This window comes from Megalobrama amblycephala, linkage group LG10, assembly GCF_018812025.1.
Source record: "Megalobrama amblycephala isolate DHTTF-2021 linkage group LG10, ASM1881202v1, whole genome shotgun sequence".
NCBI classification, from domain to species: Eukaryota; Metazoa; Chordata; class Actinopteri; order Cypriniformes; family Xenocyprididae; genus Megalobrama; species Megalobrama amblycephala.
This window is the reverse complement of record NC_063053.1, coordinates 33454954-33476652: the sequence shown is the minus strand read 5'-3', so window position 1 is coordinate 33476652 and position 21699 is coordinate 33454954. Positions and strand designations below refer to the sequence as shown.

General features: G+C 38.8%; 1 protein-coding gene across 3 annotated transcripts; it reads left to right on the top strand.

The window, feature by feature from the left end:
- Window positions 1–830: 830 nt before the first annotated feature.
- On the top strand, window positions 831–20208 carry nolc1 (nucleolar and coiled-body phosphoprotein 1). Of its 3 annotated transcripts, none has more exons than XM_048205829.1 (14): window positions 831–988; window positions 1641–1696; window positions 1798–1955; window positions 2399–2508; window positions 2602–2707; window positions 2820–2944; window positions 4189–4315; window positions 4622–4684; window positions 9857–9919; window positions 10032–10517; window positions 11997–13232; window positions 16298–16395; window positions 19179–19262; window positions 19376–20208. In XM_048205829.1, the coding sequence occupies exons 1-14, from the start codon at window positions 863–865 to the stop codon at window positions 19532–19534; spliced, it is 2997 nt and encodes a 998-aa protein (XP_048061786.1). In that variant the 5' UTR covers window positions 831–862; the 3' UTR covers window positions 19535–20208. The 3 variants fall into 3 exon arrangements, with proteins under 3 accessions (XP_048061786.1, XP_048061785.1, XP_048061787.1); XM_048205828.1 differs by having other exon boundaries at window positions 9854–9919; XM_048205830.1 differs by having other exon boundaries at window positions 9854–9919; window positions 19202–19262; window positions 19376–19461.
- The last annotated feature ends 1491 nt before the right edge of the window (window positions 20209–21699 follow it).

The following is a 21699-nucleotide window of genomic DNA, read 5'->3' as shown; positions in this document are numbered from 1 at the left end:
GTCTTCTGAGAGAGCACTTATCTTGGTAAAACCTATGAATTAACTTAAAGATTATTTCTCTTATTTTGTTAGTTATCAGATACTTGTGAGGTAATTTATGTCCAAACTTTTTTCCAGGGAATGTCACTTACAAGTCCAATCCAGTAAGAAATTCCTCCTGAAACAAGACTCTATTTTTTTTTTTTTTTTATTGTTTATTGATTTAGATGAAGAAAGGCACTGTTTATGTTTACACAGATCCACTGAGTGACAAAAGGATGAAAGAGAAAACCCTTTAAAAAGCAAAAGAACTCCTTGTGGCACTGCATCAGCCACAATCGCAAATTCTTTTGGAGTAACAGGAGTCCCACGCTTTACTAAGAACTCAATAACTACAAATTGAACCATTCTGATTGAAAAGTTGAGATACAAAAATAATTCAATTTTTAAACCAACTATCAAAGAAAAGAGATGTTTATACAGTAGGTCCTTATTATTCCAAATTATATGTGAGTGAGGTGTACAATTGTTTAAAAAATGACGGACCAAGCTAATAACATTTGTCTATGAAAGAGAAACAAGCGCGCCGCCATCTTTTATTATTGTCTTTGAACTTCCGTTAGCTCTGTACATTTCTATGGCAACGCTGTCAAAGAATAATTAGCTGGGCTGGTGAAGTGGATTTACTTGTTGTAGAGTTAATGGACGTTATCGTGAGCATTTTGCAGTTTACTTGTTATATATATAAAACAAGTAAAATATATACAGACGTTTCTAAAAGTCGAAAATGTAAAAATCGTACATTTAGTATGACGCACTCATTGTGCGCCATTTTCAGCAGCTCCACGTGATGTTGAAATAGCCATTCGCGCTCCTCCTCCACATGAGTGCAACGAAGATGGCGCAGGACGGCAAGGTGCCCAGCGATCTCTATCAGCATGTGTACTCGTTTCTCGTGGAGAATAAGTTCGCCAAAGCTGCGAAAGAGTTTTTAAAGCAGGCTAAAGTGGTAAGAGGCTTTTCACGTGTTTATTAGAGCCCGTCTTGCGCGCGGGTGTGTTAGTGCAGTAATGTGTCGGTCGTGGCGTGTAGTTCTCCACACGCGTGGGGATTGACACGCAGTTTGAGCCGGACACGTGTTTAAGAGCCGCTGTGTAGAATGGGTTTAAATACATTAAATTTCTGCTGGTTGTTTTATAATTTCGACCTGTGCCATATTACAGCTGTTTTGTTGTACGTTTAACATTTTCTTCTCGGTACAAAATTAATTAAAATCATCAGGATTCTTTTAAGATAGATTCTTGCAACAGGTTGAGTGTTGGACCATGTTGGAATCAATGAACTATAAATGTATAACATTTTATAGACCTTAGTTAAACATGTAAAGCTTGGAATATCAAGTGTAACAAATTTATACAACATAACAGATGACAAAAATAAACTTAAAAAAAAAAAAAACTACTTTAAAGACTCACACAAATGTTTTATGTAGCCATAGAAGTCTTAGTCTACTATCTTTTAGTTTCAGAGTGTCTCTGCCACTAATAACACCACAAAGTTGGAGTTTACTTTTTATATAGCATTTGAATATTTTAGTTTAGTTTTATAACATTTAAAGTTTGTACAAATATTATAATTTAAAATCGGTTTCCTCTCATCAGAAACCTCAGGACCAAAATGAGGACCGTCTTCTGGACATCTTCAATTTCTGGGTGAAGTATGTATAAGCTGTCTTTTAATTGTTCATATTGCAACTGTTCACTCTTTTGTGGTCATTTCCACTGTTGGGTTGTATTAACAACAACTTGCTTCCTCAAGGTCCCCAGAAACCAAAAAGCGCAAAGCGGTCACCACTGGCCCTGCGGCAGTAAACGGACCATCGGCCAAGAAAGCAAAGAAAGATGCAGAAAGTTCAAGTAGTGATGACTCCAGCAGTGAGGAGGAAGCTGCAGCACCTGCTAAGAAAGCCGTACAAGGTACATAGCTGTCACTTAGTTATCATCTTCTCATGGGGACTTAACAAGTGTTCTTATTAGGATTCCACTAAATGATTCACAAATTGGACTTGGTTGGACTGTATATTGGTACTGATGGTGCAGCCAGCAACATTGCAATGAAAATGTATTATTGCGGAGTATTTTTTGATTAATGCATTTTCTCTCTAGAAAAACGTCATGAACCTAATTTGGGTTCTAGTATTGTGTGTGTGTAAGATTTATGAATTGAAAGTTCAAACAAACAGTATTTATTTGAAGAAAAAAAATCTTTTGTAATATTATAAATGCCTTGACTGACACTTTTGAATAGTTTAATATGTCCTTGTTGAATAAAAGTAGTCATTTCTTTCAAAGAATTTTTTTTTTTGTCGTTTTACTGACCCCAGACTTTAAACGGTTGTGCTGTATTATGTCCTTAACAGTGAAAGCTCCTGCTCCAAAGAAGCCAGCAGCTGTAGCTGCTAAAGAGAGCAGCAGCTCTGAAGACTCCAGTGACTCAGAGGATGAAGCTCAGGCTAAAACAGCTGCAAAGGTCAGGAAGTTGATGCTGTTTAGGTGAGCGTGTATGGGATTTTTCTGCTAGGGTGCCTCTTCCTGAATCTCGGCTTGTTCATTTGTTGTACAGAAACCTGTAGCTGTGAAGCCTGTGGCAGCAGCCAGGAAGAAAGACACCAGTTCCAGCAGTGAGGAGTCTGACTCTGATGACGAGCCCGCCAAAACTCCAGCAACAGGTGAGCTGAAGCGTGATTTCACTTTCTCATTCACTACACCCGTGTATTACTCCAGGTATAATTGCTCACTCAAGTCAGTTACGTGTTCAAAGTGATCATCTGTGGTCTCCAGGGGCCAAGCCTGTTGCAGGGACCCCTAAGTCAGTGTCCACTCCTGCAGCTGCAGCTCAGAAGAAGCAGGAGAGCAGCAGCAGTGAGGACAGCTCGAGTGAATCTGAGGACGAGGCTCCAGCTAAGGTACTTTAACATGCTAACATACAACATAATCGTAGAATCATGCATCAGAATTAAATTTATTTTTCACAAACTTCTGTTTTGTCTCCCCCCCATTTATTTGTGGATGTTCCAATCAGGGTGCAGGATGTGATATTTTGAAATGTTTGTTATATAATTCGGTTGCAGTTGTGAGTTTAAAAAAAATGTAACTGTTAGTGTAAAATAGGCACGTAATATCGAAATATTGATCGATATACCCCTGAATCGAATTGAATCGTATCGCAGAACTTTTTGAGGTATCGAAAATATTGTCGCTGGCTATGAGAATCAATATTGTATCTAATCGTGACGAACTGTCCGATTGCACATCACTTTGTTTGTTTCCGAGTCGAGTTTTCCTTTGCAAACAGATCGTGTTTGTTTGCAAAATGCTGGATTTGTTTAATTATGGCACAATATTAACTCTATAAATGTATTATCTAAATTGGTAGTAAATGAATGCATGAAATTAACAATAAGTTAATCTTTTAAAATGCAGCCAAATGAGATTTGAACAATTCATTTTATTTTTCGGCAAACAAAGTACTGCACAGCATGGAGAACATGGAAACTTTGAATTTAAATGTCAGTCTTTCTGTAGTTTAAAGGGTTAGTTCGCCCAAAAATTGTCATTATTTACTCACCCTCATGCCTTTCAAGCCACAGAAAGGTAAAGACATCATTAAAGTAATCCATGTGCCTCCTTGTGGTTTATTCTCAAATTTATGAAGTGACACAAGTGCTTTGTTGCAGCACAACACAACTTTTACAAAATATTGATCCCCAACACACAATGTCTGCTCTCATGTCAACACGCAGGCATTGTGGTGCTTTAATGAACACGTGTTTTGTTTTTTGTTTTTGCGCAAACAAAGCAGTTGCGTTGCAAAAATTCACTCACTGTGACTATATGATGATAAGGCTTATCTCCTTTTTAAACTTTCTTAGCATTCATTGATAATTATCAGCTAATACTATCTAATACTATCACTATCTAATAACTCTTCATGCAGTCCGTAGAGGCACTCAAAACCCTCCACCCTTCAGAACTAGCTAATTTTACCCTTTCAGATAAATCATGACATTTATAAGGCTAGTTTATTCTTTTTATGTACACCAATGACACCAATGTGAAGGTGAAGAAATCTTCACAGTATTCACAGTTCCACATTTAAATGCATTTTGTTTTGATTTGGGCTTGATGTATTCCCCTCACTTTATCACAGACAGCAGTAAAAGCAGCAGTCCCGGTGAAGACCCCTCCAGCCAAACCTGCGGCCACTGCAAAGTCCAGTAGTGAGGAGTCATCCTCAGATGAGGACGATGCCCCTCCTACCAAGAAAGCCAAGCCTGGTATTACTGCTTTTTTCACATTGGTCTTGAAGGTGCACTAAGAAACAGGTTCTTTTAACAAACAACCAATATTACAGTGATCTTGGAATTTACACTAACAATTTCACCATGGGTGCAGCATTCACCAGATCATGTGAGCTCTACGTAACATTAAACTGCTTTTCTGGACCATATGACAATATATGATTTATATAGTCATATAGTATATTTGAACATTTGTCAAAAAACTTTAGTGCACCTTATGAGGCAAAAGTGTTTCTGAAAAAGAGAAGACAAATGTAAAATTAAAGGGCTCTCTATTCACAGGACAATTCAGTGCCGTCCCGCCCCCTGGAACACTGACAACCCGTGCTCCAGTCAAAGCCCCCGGTAAGAGTTTGAGTTGTCCTGTAGAATATACATCAGCAATAAGCCGTGAGAGGCCATGCATTACTCTGATTTTTAGCTCAGGGGTGTTAAAATGGTTGCATTATTGATAAAGTAAACATTTCCTCCAAGATTTGTATGGCCCTTCAGTGGGTTGTAGCAGCATGTGCTTTCATGATTCAGCTATAAATTAATAATTTTTAATACAGAAAAGTAATCCATAAATGAAATTATTTGTATTAGGGATGCACTGAAAAGTATCGGCCGAAAATGGTGTTTTTGGTTTTTGGCTGCAAGAGAAAAACGGATGAAAATGTATGCCCCCCCACCCTTCAGTGTTCAGCACTCGGGTTTCCGCTTTTGCTCTAGCCTTCATGACTGCACGGTGTGACGCTTCGCTTTTTTCGCTCAATGCATGTGAGCTCTGCTCAGTTGCTCATGGCATATAAGAACACTCTACTCGTGTACCGCTCATGCTCACCGGAAAAGCAAAGTCTGCTCAAATATTGCACAGATGTGAAATTTCTCTTTAGTAGTCTTGTTTCTGTTTGCAATAGCCCTATACTGTGCTGTAAAATGACGCTAAACTCTTTCACTGATCCACTCTGCTCACATGCGCTGATAATAGTATAGTATCTTTGTAGGAATATACATTATTATAATAATTGGTCAAAAAATAAACCTGTTAAAACTGATTGTTGTATAGACCTGAATAAAGAATAATATATTGTCCAATTTTAGTGTTACTCTCTAAAAAAGTGTGGTGGTTTTATTCTATTGGCTTGTATTTTTATTTTATATTTTTTTCCAGTATCATTAATTATATTTCATCAAAGTGTAATAATACAATAGGTTGTTTGCAATCACGTGGTTCTGGCGCAAAATACCGGTGGAGGGCAAGCAGTGAAAATTAGAATGGAAGAGATGGAGAAAAGTCCTTTCTGTGCTGATTTAGAAAACAGAAAATCACAACATATGTTGGACGTGACCTTTGTTATGAAGATGAGCGACTTCTCCACTGAATTGAAAGACTTTCCTGCCATCGAGGAGGTAGATATAGAGAATGTGAAGCTGCCGTCACACCGCGTTCAGTTCTAGTTTGGCTTGTTTATATTGCGCTTCCTTTCTACTAGTGAAGTTAGGGGCATTATTTTTGATTTTCTGTCGCGATTGTGAAAAATGCCATTGTAGGTCATTTATGCTGAATACTACAAAACTTAAGTGAAAACATCAAATTATCATTCAATGGGAAAAAGTAGCTTCTCTTCTCTGCAAACGATACCATGAAGAATGTGAAAACAAATAAGGTAAGCAGGTATCAATATTCATTTCAGTATCAGCAGACGCAAAACGCTATTAAAGGCGACAACTTTTTAAAAAAAAAAACGATTTAAGTTATAAAAAAAATTATGTAAACAATATTAACACCCTTTGGGTTCTCTATTTTATCGATTTGAGCAACCATAAACGACACAAAACATATGAATTTTGAGTTTTTGATAGGATTCCTACATAGAAAAATCACTTCCTGCCCTCCAGACTCATTCACGCTGCTGCTGTGACATCATGTGCAAACAACCTATTATACAAAAAAAAAAAAATTTAAAAAGCAGTTTCAGCCAAGCTCATCCAGAATTTGCTGTTTCGGCCTAGAATTTGTATAGGGATGGTATAAAAGCAAGGCTCTATGGTGTATTTTTTTTTTTTTTTTTTTTTTTCTTTAGGAGCACTTGTGTTCCTAATAAAAAAAATAATTAGGAGCACATTCTGTTCTGTTCTGTAACAGACATTAACTTTCCCATTACATGGTGATATTTGGCCCTTTACATTAATTTCCTGGGCTATTTGTACCATTATAAGAGCAATTTTTCTAATCTTATTAAATGTGTGCATCATATTTAATTTATTAAATTAAAATAGAAAATTTGTTTTTAAATGTTGAACAATAAATTCAATTATGACAAATAAGACCCAATCAGGCTGTTACCAATCAAAAGAAATCATCAAAAAATCCATCTTTGCACTGCAGAAGTAGCACAGAAGCTCCATATGAAGTGGTATTGTTTAGACATTTACATAGACCGCTTAATGCTCATTGGTAAATAATGTCGTACGAATGTTTTGAATTTAGAAATGTATAGAAAAAAGGAAAAGAATCTTTAAAAATTAGACTGTTTTTACTTAAATATAATATGTGTAAATATAGTAGGTGGCGGTAAATCTTAATGTGTCATCATTCAGTCGTTAACGCAGATTCATTCAGGAATCAACATTGCTTGGAGATGCGCAACAGCTCTGGTGTGGCTTTGTTTGAAACTATTTTCACAAAATAGAGCAAAAACACAGTATTGTGGCTAAAATTGTCACTTAAGATCAGCTTATTTATTGGACTTAAGTCAGATCAGTAAGCATCACATTTGCAATCATGCCAATACTCAGAGAAACAGGAGTATACTCAGGAGTAAACACACCTGATTCAACTCATCAATTTGTTAGTAGAAACTCCAAGACCAGAAATATATGGTTCAGATAAGGGAGACATTCATAATGTGTACTGTTGGTGTGCCTCCAGGAACAGGGTTGGGAAACACTGCTGTAGAGCCCTGAAAAGGCATGATTTTAGTGCATACTAAAAATGATGCATTGTACATGGACATTATAGCAGGGACTAATTTGCATCTCTGGTCCTTGGGCTTTTCACTAAGAAAAACATACAAGACATAAAGTGCATATATATTTGGTAAAATAAAAATTCTAGTTTCTTTTAAACTAGCCCTTCATTATCAAAGTTAAATCTTGGGTATTAAACTTAAATTTTGTCAGTTTATTTAATCTGGTAATATTCCAAGGTTAAACTATGTTCCCCCTAGTTCTACAAAAATCAATCCTACCAATCAATCATACCAATAAAATACCATTTATTTAGTCTCCGCCTCGGATGTCTTGCCCGCGGACCGTTGGCTGAACGTCTGATGCATATGGCACACTTATCTGGAAACACTTCAGGAGTTCCGAAGTTTTCATCTGGTTGGTTCTTTAACTGTGCCTGGAAACAAATGGCGTACAAACCCCTACAAACAGAGCCGTAGTTCACTGATAAGCTACGCAGTATTGCGTTCATTATCGAAGGCGATTCATCTGCGATAATGAACGCGATATTGCGTAGCTTATCAGTGAACTACGGTTCTGCCTATTAAATGCCGCTCCATTTGAAAGCAGGTGATGGCGATTTCGCGGTAATCGGGGAACCAGCTTTACTGACGAAATGCGCGTGACAATCGCATGCGATATATCGCCCAGCCCTAGATCAAATAAACGCTGGGTTTTCAAAAGTATGTGAAGCTTTATAAAGATCCTAAAGTTATACAGTCAGGAGCAGTGAGTGATGTCTTTTTTTGTTGCTTGATTAATGACAGACAGCAGCAGGTTTGTTAGGCTGCTGTCACTTTAAGAACGAACACACAGACCGAATATACATACTGTTACATTAATTTAAGATACGACTGACTGTGTTTTCACCCGCAATTAATCAATGTTAACTTTTTATTACTTGACCTACCCATCTGTGGATTATCTGCAGCGCCAGCGGATATAACTGTGATCCGCGCATCACTTAGACAGTGCACGTCATGCTTTAGCTAGCAAGTCATTTCACAAGTTCTAGCCATTTGCATTAATCTTCTGTCCTATAAAGACATTCAGTGAATAATATCTGATAGTATATTTTACTAGATGCTTTACCTTAAAGCAGTTTGACTGAGCACAAAAGCAGCTTCCTTACCTGCTGCTTACCTTGCAAAGTAAGACAGACAGACATTGGTCACGAGCTCCGCAACCAAAACGGCAGTATTTACTTTGAATGGATGACGTTGTGCATTGCCGAACTGAATTGTGGGTCGCTTCACTCGCGTTTCTCATGGCAGAAGCTAAAAACTTCTCAACTTTTCAAGCACCAAAGCAAGCGTCAGCCAATCAGATCACCTTATGCAAATATCAAAGCGCAGACGCTAGCCAATTGCATTCATGCAGCACCGGAAACTAATGTGATTGGCTGTTGTCACTATGACGGTCGCGTCAGCACCAAGCTTCAGACACGCCCTCCATCAAGCGTTGATGCCAACTCCCCATGTGAATGCACCGTTACAGTTCCTCCTGAACCAAAACAATAAACTTATGCTGCATTCACGCCATAACTACCATAATTAAGAGATGGCAACCTGTGACGTTGTACTCTGAGTGGTTCGTGACTCAAATTTATGCGTTTCAATGGCAACACTACCAACGCTGCAATGAATCGGCAGCAGTAGTACAGGTCAGAGCTCTTTTTGTTAGTTCATTATTAATATAATGTTATGCCCTTTGAGACATGAAGTAACTTAACACAGCCTCTCGTGATGCTTTTTTTCTTCCTGCTGTGCACGTTTATGTGTTTTGAAGGAGGCATGGCTTTGGAGATGCTCTGAAGGGAGGGTGGAATCTTAAGTTTTCAAAGCTAGCTCACTTTTGCTAGCCTCTCTGAAAATGAGTTATTGTATGTGAGAATAAAATAACATTTGAATGTATTTTTAGTATTTTAAATACAAAATACATTTAATTAAAATACTGCCCATCTCTGCATGAGACTACCATTTATTGTGCTACTAGTTATTTTGGTAACATCCTGTCTCTTTACAAATGGGTAAAACCTCTTGGATTTTTATTTATACATGCATGTCACATTAAATTCAAACTAACTAGGAGATAATTTTCAATCTCTCATGAACTGTTTGAAGCCATGAATATTGAGTGGAAGACTCAAAAAAACAAAAAACAAAACAAAAAAAACTCTGCAAGTTTACCCACAAGGCTTAAATGTTTAAAGACAACAAATGGCTATCCCGTATAGTTATTTTATATATTTTGTGCAGTTCGTGCAAACATTTTCTTACCAGTGATGTGTTTAAGACTATTAAGCTAAAAAATGGCAATTTTGGGCATTTTTAATTAGTTTATTAAAGGCAGTATAACTACCATGATGTGCAAAGACTGTACAGTTTATATATAATTCTATAATTTGTTTGTCATAGGGATTGGAGAGAAAAATGTTCTTAATTGTTAATGTCAAAATGTAGGTGTAGTTTTTCTTAAATTTTTTTTTTTTTTTTTTGTTTTTCCCCTTTGTGTGTCTCCAAGCAGCCCCAGTTAAGGCTGTGACTCCCAAAGCTACTGCTAAGAAGGACTCCAGTTCTGACAGCTCTGGTACTGTGCTCTCTGCAGAATATCACCAAAAATGGCTGTTTTTAGGGAATTATTATTTTTTTCTTCCCCTTCTGTGGCTCTGAGTGCTAACGAACTGATTTCCTTTTCTCAGATTCGAGTTCAGAGGATGAAGCAAAGAAGCCAGCAGTCAAAGCTGCACCGGCTAAAGCAGCCCCAGCTAAGAAAGCACCTACAAAGGTTACTCCTGCTCAGAAAAAGGACTCTTCAAGTTCAGATTCTTCAAGCTCAGAGGATGAAGCAGCAAAGCCAGCTGTCAAAGTCACACCTGCAAAAGCTGCATCTGCTAAATCTACACCTGCTAAAGTCACTCCAGCTGCAGACGAGTCTTCTAGCTCTGAAGACTCTGATGATGAGGAGGAGGAGGCCAAGAAACCAGCAGCTAAAGTTGTCCCAGTTAAACCTGCGCCAGCCAAGAAAATGCCAGCTAAAGTCACGCCTGCTGCAAAAGAATCTTCATCTAGCTCAGAGTCTGAGGATGACGAACCGGCCACAAAACCTACTCCAGCCAAGGCAACCCCTGCTAAAGCTGCTCCTCCAAAGAAAACTCCTGCTAAGAAAGATGATTCCTCAAGTTCAGGTCAGTTGTCATCCTTTATATTAGGGTCGGGCGATATATCGCATGCAATTGTCACGCGCATTTCGTCAGTAAAGCCGGTTCCCTGATTACCGCTAAATCGCCATCACCTGGTTTCAAATGGAGCGGCATTTAATAGACAGAGCCGTAGTTCACTGATAAGCTACGCAATATCGCGTTCATTATGGCAGATGAATCGCCTTCGATAATGAACGCGATATTGCGTAGCTTATCAGTGAACTACGGCTCTGTTTATTAAATGGCGCTCCATTTGAAAGCAGGTGATGGCGGTTTAGTGGCAATCAGGGAACCGGCTTTACTGACGAAATGCGCGTGACAATCGCATGCGATATATCGCCCAGCCCTACTTTATATGCAATTATTTTTTTTTAAAAAATGATTTTTTTCCATGATTATATCGTTGAAAAATGCTTTTAAACCATTCAAGCGACACACCACAGACGAGAACACACTGTCTGAGAGGCATTACACATGACTCGTGCCAGTATCAACTTCTCTTTTGTACTTGAACAAACAATAAGAGACAGAATTATGCCAAATTGCCCGTTTTGTTGAGTATCATAAGGGTAGTCTTAAATGAGTTCAATAATGGCTTAAATAAACTTAGAGTTGTGAGAAAATGAGATGCACGTCAGATCCGTGTCCTGTTCGGCAGCAGCAGGTCTTAAAGTCACAGCAGCCTAATAAACCAGATGCCGTGTCTGTCATTAATGTTAATCCAAGGACAAAGGAAACTGAGAAAAGTGTAGCTTTAATAAAGATTAATCTATATTTATTTTATAACTTATGCCGTGAAGACTAAAATTTGATAACTTTATTCAATTTCTGTACATTTCCAACCTGTTAGACAGTTATATAATATTTACAATATACTGTCTTTAAGTTATTTCTACATTAATTTGGAGAGTAACTGTGAAATAATTACAATATAAAAAATATTGTAAATTCCAATTTAATCATGATTCATTACAGAAAAAATGTGATTTAATTTTTTTTAAATCTGTTGACAGCACTAATTAAAAGTTATGTATGCATACGTACAGTAGACTCATGTAAAGTGATATATACTATATAGCAAATCTCAACTGCTTGATTATATTGTATATACATTATATACATTAAAAATGTAAACTTATCATACAGCTCCATATTAATAAAAAATTGTGTATATATTATAAATAACTTTTTTGCATGCCGTACTCATGTAAAGTGATTTTATTTCGTCATAAAATGTACCTATTCCTCAGCTCTAGCATGTGATTTTATGTAAAGCTGCTTTACAAGTAAGTTTTATTTCACATTATTTAGAAGAGATCAAGGAACTCTTTTTGTCTAATCTACTTTTGTGTTCCATCAAAGCTGATCATACAGTTTTGGAATAATGTGAGGATGAGTAGATCCAGAGAAAAAGTAATGCCGTGACAGTGCTGTTGATCAAAATTGTATTTGCACCTCCCACAGATTCAGACAGCTCTGAAGATGAGGCACCAGCTAAACCAGCAGCCATATCCAAGCCTTTGAGCACTCCTCAAAAGAAACCTGCCACCACACCGGTATCCAAACTTGCAAAACCTGCCCCAGCCAAACCAACCAATAAACCAGCGGAAAGCAGCTCCGACTCGGACAGCTCTTCAGATGAAGATGAGGAACCTCAAAAGAAAGCCACCGCCACACCGGTATCCAAACCTGTGGCTACCTCAGCTAAATCTACCCCTGCAGCTAAAGCAGCCGAAAGTAGTTCTGATTCAGACAGCTCATCAGATGAGGAACCGCAAAAGAAAGCCGCCGCCACACCGGTATCCAAACCTGGTACCCCCGCTAAACCTGCAGCTAAACCTGCAGCTAAAGCAGCTGAAAGTAGTTCTGATTCAGACAGCTCATCAGATGAGGAACCGCAAAAGAAAGCCGCCACCACACCGGTATCCAAACCTGTGGCTACCTCAGCTAAATCTACCCCTGCAGCTAAAGCAGCTGAAAGTAGTTCTGATTCAGACAGCTCATCAGATGAGGAACCGCAAAAGAAAGCTGCCACCACACCGGTATCCAAACCTGGTACCCCCGCTAAACCTGCAGCTAAACCTGCAGCTAAACCAGCTGGGACCAGTTCTGACTCAGAAACTGACAGCTCTGACTCGGAGGACGAGACTCCAGCTGCCAAGACCCCTAAACCAGCAGCAGCTAAGACCCTTAAACCTACTAAGAGCCCTGCTTCTGCTGCCAAACCACCTGTTCCAGCCAAAAAGGCCACAGCTGAGTCCAGCAGCAGTGATTCGGACAGTTCCAGTGAAGACGAGAAGCAAGTAAAGACTACTGTGACACCCAAAGCAGCAGCAGCTAAGCCAGCTGTGACTCCAGTTAGTGCAAAGAAAGCTGAGAGCAGTAGCTCAGAGTCATCTGACAGCTCAGACTCTGAGACGGACGCTAAGAAGACTCCCGCCAAGCCTGCGGTCGCCAATGGAAAGGCTACGACACACACCCCCACCTCTGCAGCAAAGACGGCAGCCAAAAAGAAAGAGTCTTCATCCTCCGGTGACAGCAGTTCTGATGAAGAGGAGCCGTCTAAAACACCGGCTGTGAAAACTCCACCCGCTACAAAAACAAAGGCTGCTAAAGCTAAAGCAGACAGCAGCTCTTCTGAGGACTCTTCATCCGAGGAAGAGGAAGCGACCAAGACTCCTGTCACTTCCGCAACAAACGGTATTATCATGTTACTCGTGTTACAGACAGTGTTATGCATTACATAAACAAAAAAAAAAATCTAAATGTAACAATTTTGCCTACAACACCAAAAACCAATGAAGCGTCTCTAAGCATCTAATGCCAAGTCTCAAGACTAGGGCTGAACGATTTTGGAAAATAATCTAATTGCGATTAATTTTTACCAAGATTGCGATTTAATATGTGATTTATTTTTAAGCTCTTTATCTTCTGAATTATTCAACAAAGACGAGCAATAAATCATTGTAGGGGTGGGAATCTTTAGGCACCTCACGATTCGAGTCACAGTCCGATTCCAGAACGATTCTTGATCTCTTTTTCTTATTAGTCTTAAGTTTTAAGTAATGTTATTATTTAATTACATATGTAATAAGTTCTTTTTAAAATAATTGCACATTAAAAATTTAATTAAAACAATTGCATTTTAATAATTTTAAATAAACTAATATAAGACAGGGCTTAGATTAAGCCAGGATTAGGCCTTAGTTTAATTAGGGCATCTAAGTAGCTTTTATAAATGTGCCTTAGGAAAAAAAAATACTGATGTGCATCTTGAGATAAAACGATGGCACTGATATATTTTAAGATATGTCGATGCTTTCAGTTAAAACAGCTCAAACATTGATTTTAGTCTGGGACTATCTTAATCATATTACAAGCATTAAACAAAGAGTGATTTCAATATTTAAGAGTATCTGAACATTTTCCTTTTTAAGAGCTGTGAGTGATTTTTCTCTTTCTCAGCTTTACTGTTGATTATTATGATGACATCATAGAGAACGGGAGATCTAATAAGCTGCATTCACACTAATGCACATATCTCTTTTGAAATGTGGTTTGTCCTGTCTCTTTGATCCCTTAAGACGTAACTGACTGTTTACATTAATTTCGCATCATAAAAGCATTTTGAGATGCAAGTACAACCACTTAAAAGGAGTCGCGCATAGCAGCACGCGCGTGCACTCTTTACAAAGTGCGCGTCAATATTTGAAATTTACATAACATAACTGAGGCAGCGTTCGTAGAGCATTTGTAAGGAAAATACCGGTGGGTGAGACGACACACTGCAAGCGTAATCAAAGCTCGCATTGCACGGCTCATCCTGTGCAATGTGGCCAGCGAATGTCCTTATAATTCGCTTCAACCTTTCCGAACTTTACTAAAGATTATTTTAGTGTGTGTGTGAGAGAGCAATTGGAAGAACGCAGAATAAGCATGCAGCGCCATTGCGCATATTTGTTAACTAAGCTCATAATTGATCCAGAATCATTAGAGAGAATTTTTTTTTTTTCTCATCTCTATTGTACAGTATGCCCAACACAATATTAAATTAAACAAACTGTGCTTTCCTGTAGGCCAGCCATATGCGTAGTGTGCCAAGTTGATGCTTCCTCTGCAGACTGCTTTACTCTCGCTTGTCACGTGATGAGCGTGTAATCGCAGCCTTGTGGTTTAAGTCGCGTTTTGTCATATCGCGATATCGCAAATGCGATTAATCATTCAGCCCTACTCGAGACATACTTTATAAGAGTTTAACGAACTTGATGTTTTATAGAAACATGGCACTTACGTGTGAGACGTGAACACCATTTAGCACATTTAAAGAGTACATAACAGTTTCAGCCAATTCCATGTTAATCTTGAGTAGCTATAGAGTAGTATAGCATCCTTCATATCTCCAAAAAGTCTTTAGTTTTATCAGATTTATAAAAGGAAGATATGCTGTAGCAAGTCTTTCTGAAAACAGCCGAGCTCCTGGAGGCGTGCCGTGGGCGAAGCTAAAGTGACGAGCAGGCACTGCTTTTGCGTAGCGAAACTATCAATGGTCAACTAAACCAGTGTATTTAAACACACATCACCATGGATAACTTTTGATTCACTATACGATCATGTTGTTTACATTATATGCACTTATGCGCCGACTGCCAATCGCTCCATCTTTCAGTTTCGGATGATCTAAGTCCAGTGTCAAACTAGGCCTTGTTTATAAAACCATAAGCGCTGATCCTGAGGGCTCGAGCAGCAGCGGAAAGACACGAGATATTCTCCATTCATTTTAACCAATAAAAAAAGTGATTGCAACTTTCAGACACGACTTTATCCTTATTTTGATAGTTAATTTAAGGCGGTTTGTATGGTTATTTTAATGACAAATATCGAGAGCGCATCAATGTAATGCATGAGCACAAATCTCTTGGCTCCACTTAATGCTGGGTTCTTTGGGAAGCAAGGTTATCTTTCCCTCACAACCAAAAACACACTACTTTGTTGATTTTGTGGTCTAAAAACAATGTCACCAAAATGACACATCCTTCTTGAAAGTCCTGGGCAGCACTGCCGACGACTTTCGTAACCCGAATGAAGCAGGTTGATGGGCGTGCTCTTTGCTCTTTCCAAAATATGCAAAAAAATATATATTTTTTTAAACTTGACATTGTGCAAGACGTGAGTGCAACCGTCAAAGATACATCAAGTGCATATTTACATAGAAAAATAGAGAAGTGGTATGCAAAAACGCTGTAAATGGCCAAGGTCTCCGCATTATGCTTATTCTGCCATGTTTCAAATGAACAAAACAGCAGTGCCACATATACTGGATTCAACTAGATAGGCAAAAACTTTAAAACGTAACTACACAATGTGTCATGTTTCATGTGCCACTTATAGGACTGCCTGACACTTCTAAAAATTAAAAATCCACATGTGAATGCAAAAACAATGCATTTGAATAAATGATCAAATGTTTTCACAGCCCTACAGCGCTCCTTGCATAAAGATGGAACACTCGTGTCATAATTGAATACAATGGAGTTTAGAGTTAGCATGTTGCTAAGCTAACAATGTGATATTTTAAAAAGCATAATATAGCACATGCAAAATATTGTTAAATTAGGTTTGCTCCATTTTGTGCCTGGTTAGGACACAGTATCACTCTGACATTTTGACTGCATCCTGCCACATCAGTGTAAAACTGTTTGTGTTCTTTCTTGTAAATTATTTCTTCATTTTAAAGCACTCACATCTCACATCTCATCTGATCACAGGTACACAGGGCAAAAGAAAAAGGAATGAGGAAAGTACACCCAAGAATAAAAAAATCACCATCTCCACACCTCAGACATTTCCCAAAGTCAAGCAGAAGGTAAATGGCTGTGATTGTGTGCATGTTTGTGTTGATGTTGGCTCAGTGCATATTCAAACACACCCAGGGTTCAAATTGAGAGGTTGGGGGTCTGATTCTGGTTTCCGCTAAGATGTGACACAAAAATACTAGTATATCGGCCCCCAAAACGTCATTGTTGTATAAATGAATGGCCAAAACGCACAAGTTTTTAGTTGAAAAAGGTTGTAAATGCCCCCTTAGTCTTTAATACCAGTTTTTAAACGTTTTAAGTTTTAAAACTGGTAAAAAAAAAAAAAAAAAAAAAAAAAAAACCTAGTCAAACACATTTTTATTATTACAAATATTTTTAAATTTAGCTCTTAGCAGAGGTAAATTCTCCAATCCACTCGTGTTCCCACGATCGGAAGCTCCACACAGGTATAACAGTGCATCTGGAAAGTATTCATAGCGCTTTGCTTTTTCCACATTTATGTTACAGCCTTATTCCAAAAGGGATTAAATTCATTATTTTCCTCAATTCTACAAACAATACCCCATAATGACAACATGGAAGAAGTTTGTTTGTCTTTGCAAATTTTATAAAAAATAAAAAAAATCACATGTACATAAGTATTCACAGCCTTTGCTCAGTACTTTGTTGAAGCACCAATGACAGCCTCAAGTCTTTTTGAGTATGATACTACAAGCTTGGCACACCTATTTTTGGGCAGTTTCTCCCATTCTTCTTTGCAGGACCTCTCAAGCTCCATCAGGTTGGATGGAGAGCGTCAATGCACAGCCATTTTCAGATCTCTCCAGAGATGTTCAGTCGGGTTCAAGTCTGGGCTCTGGCTGGGCCGCTCAAGGACATTCACACAGTTGTCCCGTAGCCGCTCCTTTATGTTGGTTGTGTGCTTAGGGTTGTTGTCCTGTTGGAAGATGAACCTTCGCCCCAGTTTGAGGTCCAGAGCGCTCTGGAGCAGGTTTTCATTAAGGATGTCTCTGTACATTGCTGCATTCATCTTTCCCTCGATCCTGACTAGTGTCCCCGTTCCTGCTGCTGAAAAACATCCCCACAGCATGATGCTGCCACCACCATGCTTCACTGTAGGGATGGTATTGGCCAGGTGATGAGCGGTGCCTGGTTTCCTCCAGACAGGATGCTTGCTATTCAGGCCAAAGAGTTCAATCTTTGTTTCATCAGACCAGAGAATTTTGTTTCTCATGGTTTGAGAGTCCTCCAGGTGGGCTGTCATGTGCCTTTTACTGAGGAGTGGCTTCTGTCTGGCCACTCTACCATACAGGCCTGATTGGTGGAGTGCTGCAGAGATGGTTGTTCTTCTGGAAGGTTCTTCTCTCTCCACAGAGAAACGCTGGAGCTCTGTCAGAGTGACCATAAGGTTCTTGGTCACCTCCCTGACTAAGGCCTTTCTCCCCTGATCGTTCAGTTTGGTGGTCCACTATAGGAAGAGTCCTGGTGGTTCCAAACTTCTATTTACGGATGATGGAGGCCACTGTGCTCATTTACCCCCTTTCCACCAGCACGAACCGGGTGCTAGTTCAGAGCTAGTGCTAGTGCCAGTTCGGAGTTGGTTCAACTGACGAGCCTTCTAAGAACCGGTTTGCCTTTCCACGGGCTAGAGAGCCAGCACAGAGCCAGGTCTTACGTCACGTATACGTCTCATATTTCACAGCAAAGCTAGCGCTGCAGCGCCAAACACAAACACACCAGGCTTGTTTGAGATGCATCGGCTTCCCGCATAGCGATTGGCGCATGACATCAAAGCTCCGCGAGAACGATCCAAAAGCGCAAGGAGTCGTATGCTCTACAAACGCTCCCGCGGATCCGCGGCACCCGCCGAATCGGTCCGCGCTGCTCCGATGCGTCTCGAACAAGCCTTCTATCAACAATCACTACTGTTGATGCTCATAGCTTTGCGAACCAACATCAGCATCCAAACACGGCTCGCCGTAATTTGTATATAGACAGAGATTACAGTCGAGCTGTTATTAGCTCAATTAGCTGCCATTTCAAAAATGGCGGTCACAGGTGTCTTGTTGGTCACGGTAACCCCGCCCCCAGCCCCTGACGCAAGCAGTTCTTACTTCTAGCCCAGCAATGTTTTGGTGCTACTTACGAACCACTTTTCCTGGTTCGGAGCTGGTGCTTTGTGTGTCGAAAGACAAAGAACTGATTTGAAACTAGGCTCTGGCTCTGAACCAGCACTCAGACGGCCTTGGTGGAAAAGGGGTAACAGAACGATCCAAAAGAGCAAGGAGTCATATGCTCTACAAACGCTCCCGCGGATCCGCGGCACCCGCCGAATCGGTCCGCAGGGACCTTCAGGGTCAGAAGTGTTTCTGTACCCTTCCCCAGATCTGTGCCTCGATATACTCCTGTCTCAGAGGTCTATAGACAATTCCTTGAACTTCATGTCTTGGTTTGTGATCTGACATGCACTATTAACAGTGGGACCTTATATAGACAGGTGTGTGCCTTTCCAAATCATGTCCAATCAACTGTATTTACCACAGGTGGACTCCATTCAAGTTGTAGAAACATCTCAAGGATGATCAGTGGAAACAGGATGCACCTGAGCTCAATTTTGAGTGTTATGGCGAAGGCTGTGAATACTTGTGTACTTGTACTTTTTTTTTTTTTTTTTTTTTCTTCTTCTTCTTCTTTCACCTTGTCATCACGGGGTATTGTTTGTGAAAAAGTGAAGCGCTGTGAATACTTTCCGGATCGTCTCGACTGTTTGGTTATGCACTTCTGCTTAAATGTATTTTCTGTTTGTTTCTCTGTTGTGTGGCTTGTAAAGGAAAGCAATACTCCTTTCCGTAGAGTAAAAGACGACGAGATTGAGGTGGACCCCCGACTGGCAGACAATTCATTCGAAGCAAAGGTGAGATTATAAACGTGAATGCATATTAGGCCAATATTTACTGTAAAGACCTTGTCCTTGTGTACGTATAGTGCTTTGTTTCATTTGTTTAACTCTCGATTATTTACTTCAAGATGGGAGCCAACGGAGACTGGGGCCAGAAAGCCAACAGTGTGCTTAAATTTACCAAGGGCAAATCTTTCCGGCACGAGAAGACCAAGAAGAAGCGTGGCAGTTACTGCGGTGGTGCCATCTCCACCTCAGTGAACTCCATAAAATTTGACAGTGAATGAGATCACAATCTAAATGAATTTCAGAACTTTCCCCATCTGTATCCCCCGTTCGCAGCTCTAGCAAGCACTGTTCTGACCCATCTACCCTCCCTTCCTGCAGGACGTACTGACATTGTTCTGCCAGCATTGATTGAGGAAGGCAGGAATGGTTGGGTTGGTTGGTGAGGTGTACGGTTGTCATTATCTTCTACACTGTCCTTCATGCAGTTAGACATGGCGACCACATGGTGGCGTCAATTCATTGAGTTTTGCAATAGAAAGTCTTTTGAGCTTATGTAAAATCATTTTGGCTTTACTGTAAATGTTTCTTGAAGTTGGTTTTGACAAATTATGTATGGTTGTCCTAACGGGTAATTGTTAATATACTAGAAATGATTTACTTTTTTTTTTCTTTTTTACGCATCTTAAAGAAATGTCATTGTTATGGTTACGTTATGAGCCTATCCATGTATCTTAAGCCTGGTGATTGTCCCATTTGAAGAAGCCATGTAGTTATGACTCCGCCCACTTCTGTTTGATGGATTACTGGAAGACCACCCTTAAGATAACGAGTCATCCTTATTCAATTTTAGTTTTGATATTTTATGGTTTCACTTCTGTTACGCAGGATTTTGTAATTTGGTCTCACTTATAATCGGTCTTATAACTGTAATTAAAACTTTGACTGACTGAAACTCTGCTGTTTGTCAAGTTCAGTTTTTTTTTTTTTTTTTTTTTTTTTTTTTTGTGGTATGTGGTTTGCCAATGTTTATAAACGATTTTTTTTTATTTATTTTTTTTATTCCATAGTAATTAAATTTTAGGTTAAAGCTAATTTGGGACCTTGTATCAAAGTTGACCTAAAACCTTCTTCTTAGGACAACTTTGTATCATTAAATACAGTAGTCAACATTTGAAGTGGGTCAAAAAAGTTCAGTGAACAATTCTTCAGACTAAATCAAACCAATAAAGGCTCATCAACCGAGTCCATCAGAAATTTACTGAATCAACATCTGACTCCCCAAACTGTGTTATTGCTTTTAAGTGATGTCTGTCTGGAAAAGCAGCGTGTTTATTTGAAGATTAAATTAACTACATGTCATATTAACTACTAGCTAGAAAACAGACATTTTACATAAAGCTGGACGATATGGCTAAATAATATCTAATTTTTTCCCATATACGATATCCATATTCATCACCGGTGTTGGGGGTAATGCATTACAAGTAACTGGAGTTACATAATTCGATTACTTTTTCAAGTAATGGATTACTTATTCAATTTACAACAAAATATCTAAGTTACTTTTTCAAATAAGTAATGCAAGTTACTTTTTCCCCATGTATTGACTGACCGGTGTAATTAGCTTTCGGTGTGAAAGGGCCTTTTGCCAAAAATGTTGTTTTTGTTGTTGTTGCTATCAAAAAACAGCCAAGCCCAGGTGAGAAAAAGTAACACAATACTGTAATGCATTACTTTTAAAAGTAACTTTCCCCAACACTGTTTATCACAATAATCATTTACCATTAATGTGGAAGGAAATGCTTTCCATATATTTGTTAGAGCTTGAGGAGAGCTTAACCTCCACAGAGTAAGCTACCTTTTAATTTAGGGCCCCGTGAAATCCATTTTATTTTTGCCTAAGTTCTGTGTTTTTCATATTTTTGGGGGATTCTGTGTTTTATGATGTAATACAAATTTATATAAACTTTAACAATTTAATCAAGCTTTTAAAATGTGATCAAATGAAAATATAGCAATTAATTTTTATTTATTTTTTTTTTTTTTTCAAATAAGATGCTGCACAATAGAACTATACATTTAAACCATGGATGAAAAAATAACTTGGTTGTTTGATATTTCTTAGAAATAATAATTATTATGACTTTGAGAAGTGCATTTTAGTATACAGTAGTGACTACTGTATACTAAAATGCACCTCAAATTTCTGTCATAATTTCTTCAAGTTAAACCGGACTTTTATTTTGACGGTTTGTCATGAAGGTCTTTCAGGTTTAGTTTCAGTGTGTATTTGACAGTAGTTTTTCCTCAAATGAAACGGTGAAAAGCTTGTGAAGTGACTCAAAGCAGCTTTGCAGATAAAGTTCATGTTCTCATATAGTGAGAATTATCGAGTAAAAATGTCCAGAGCTTATCTGTATCAACGTAAATTTTATTATCTTGA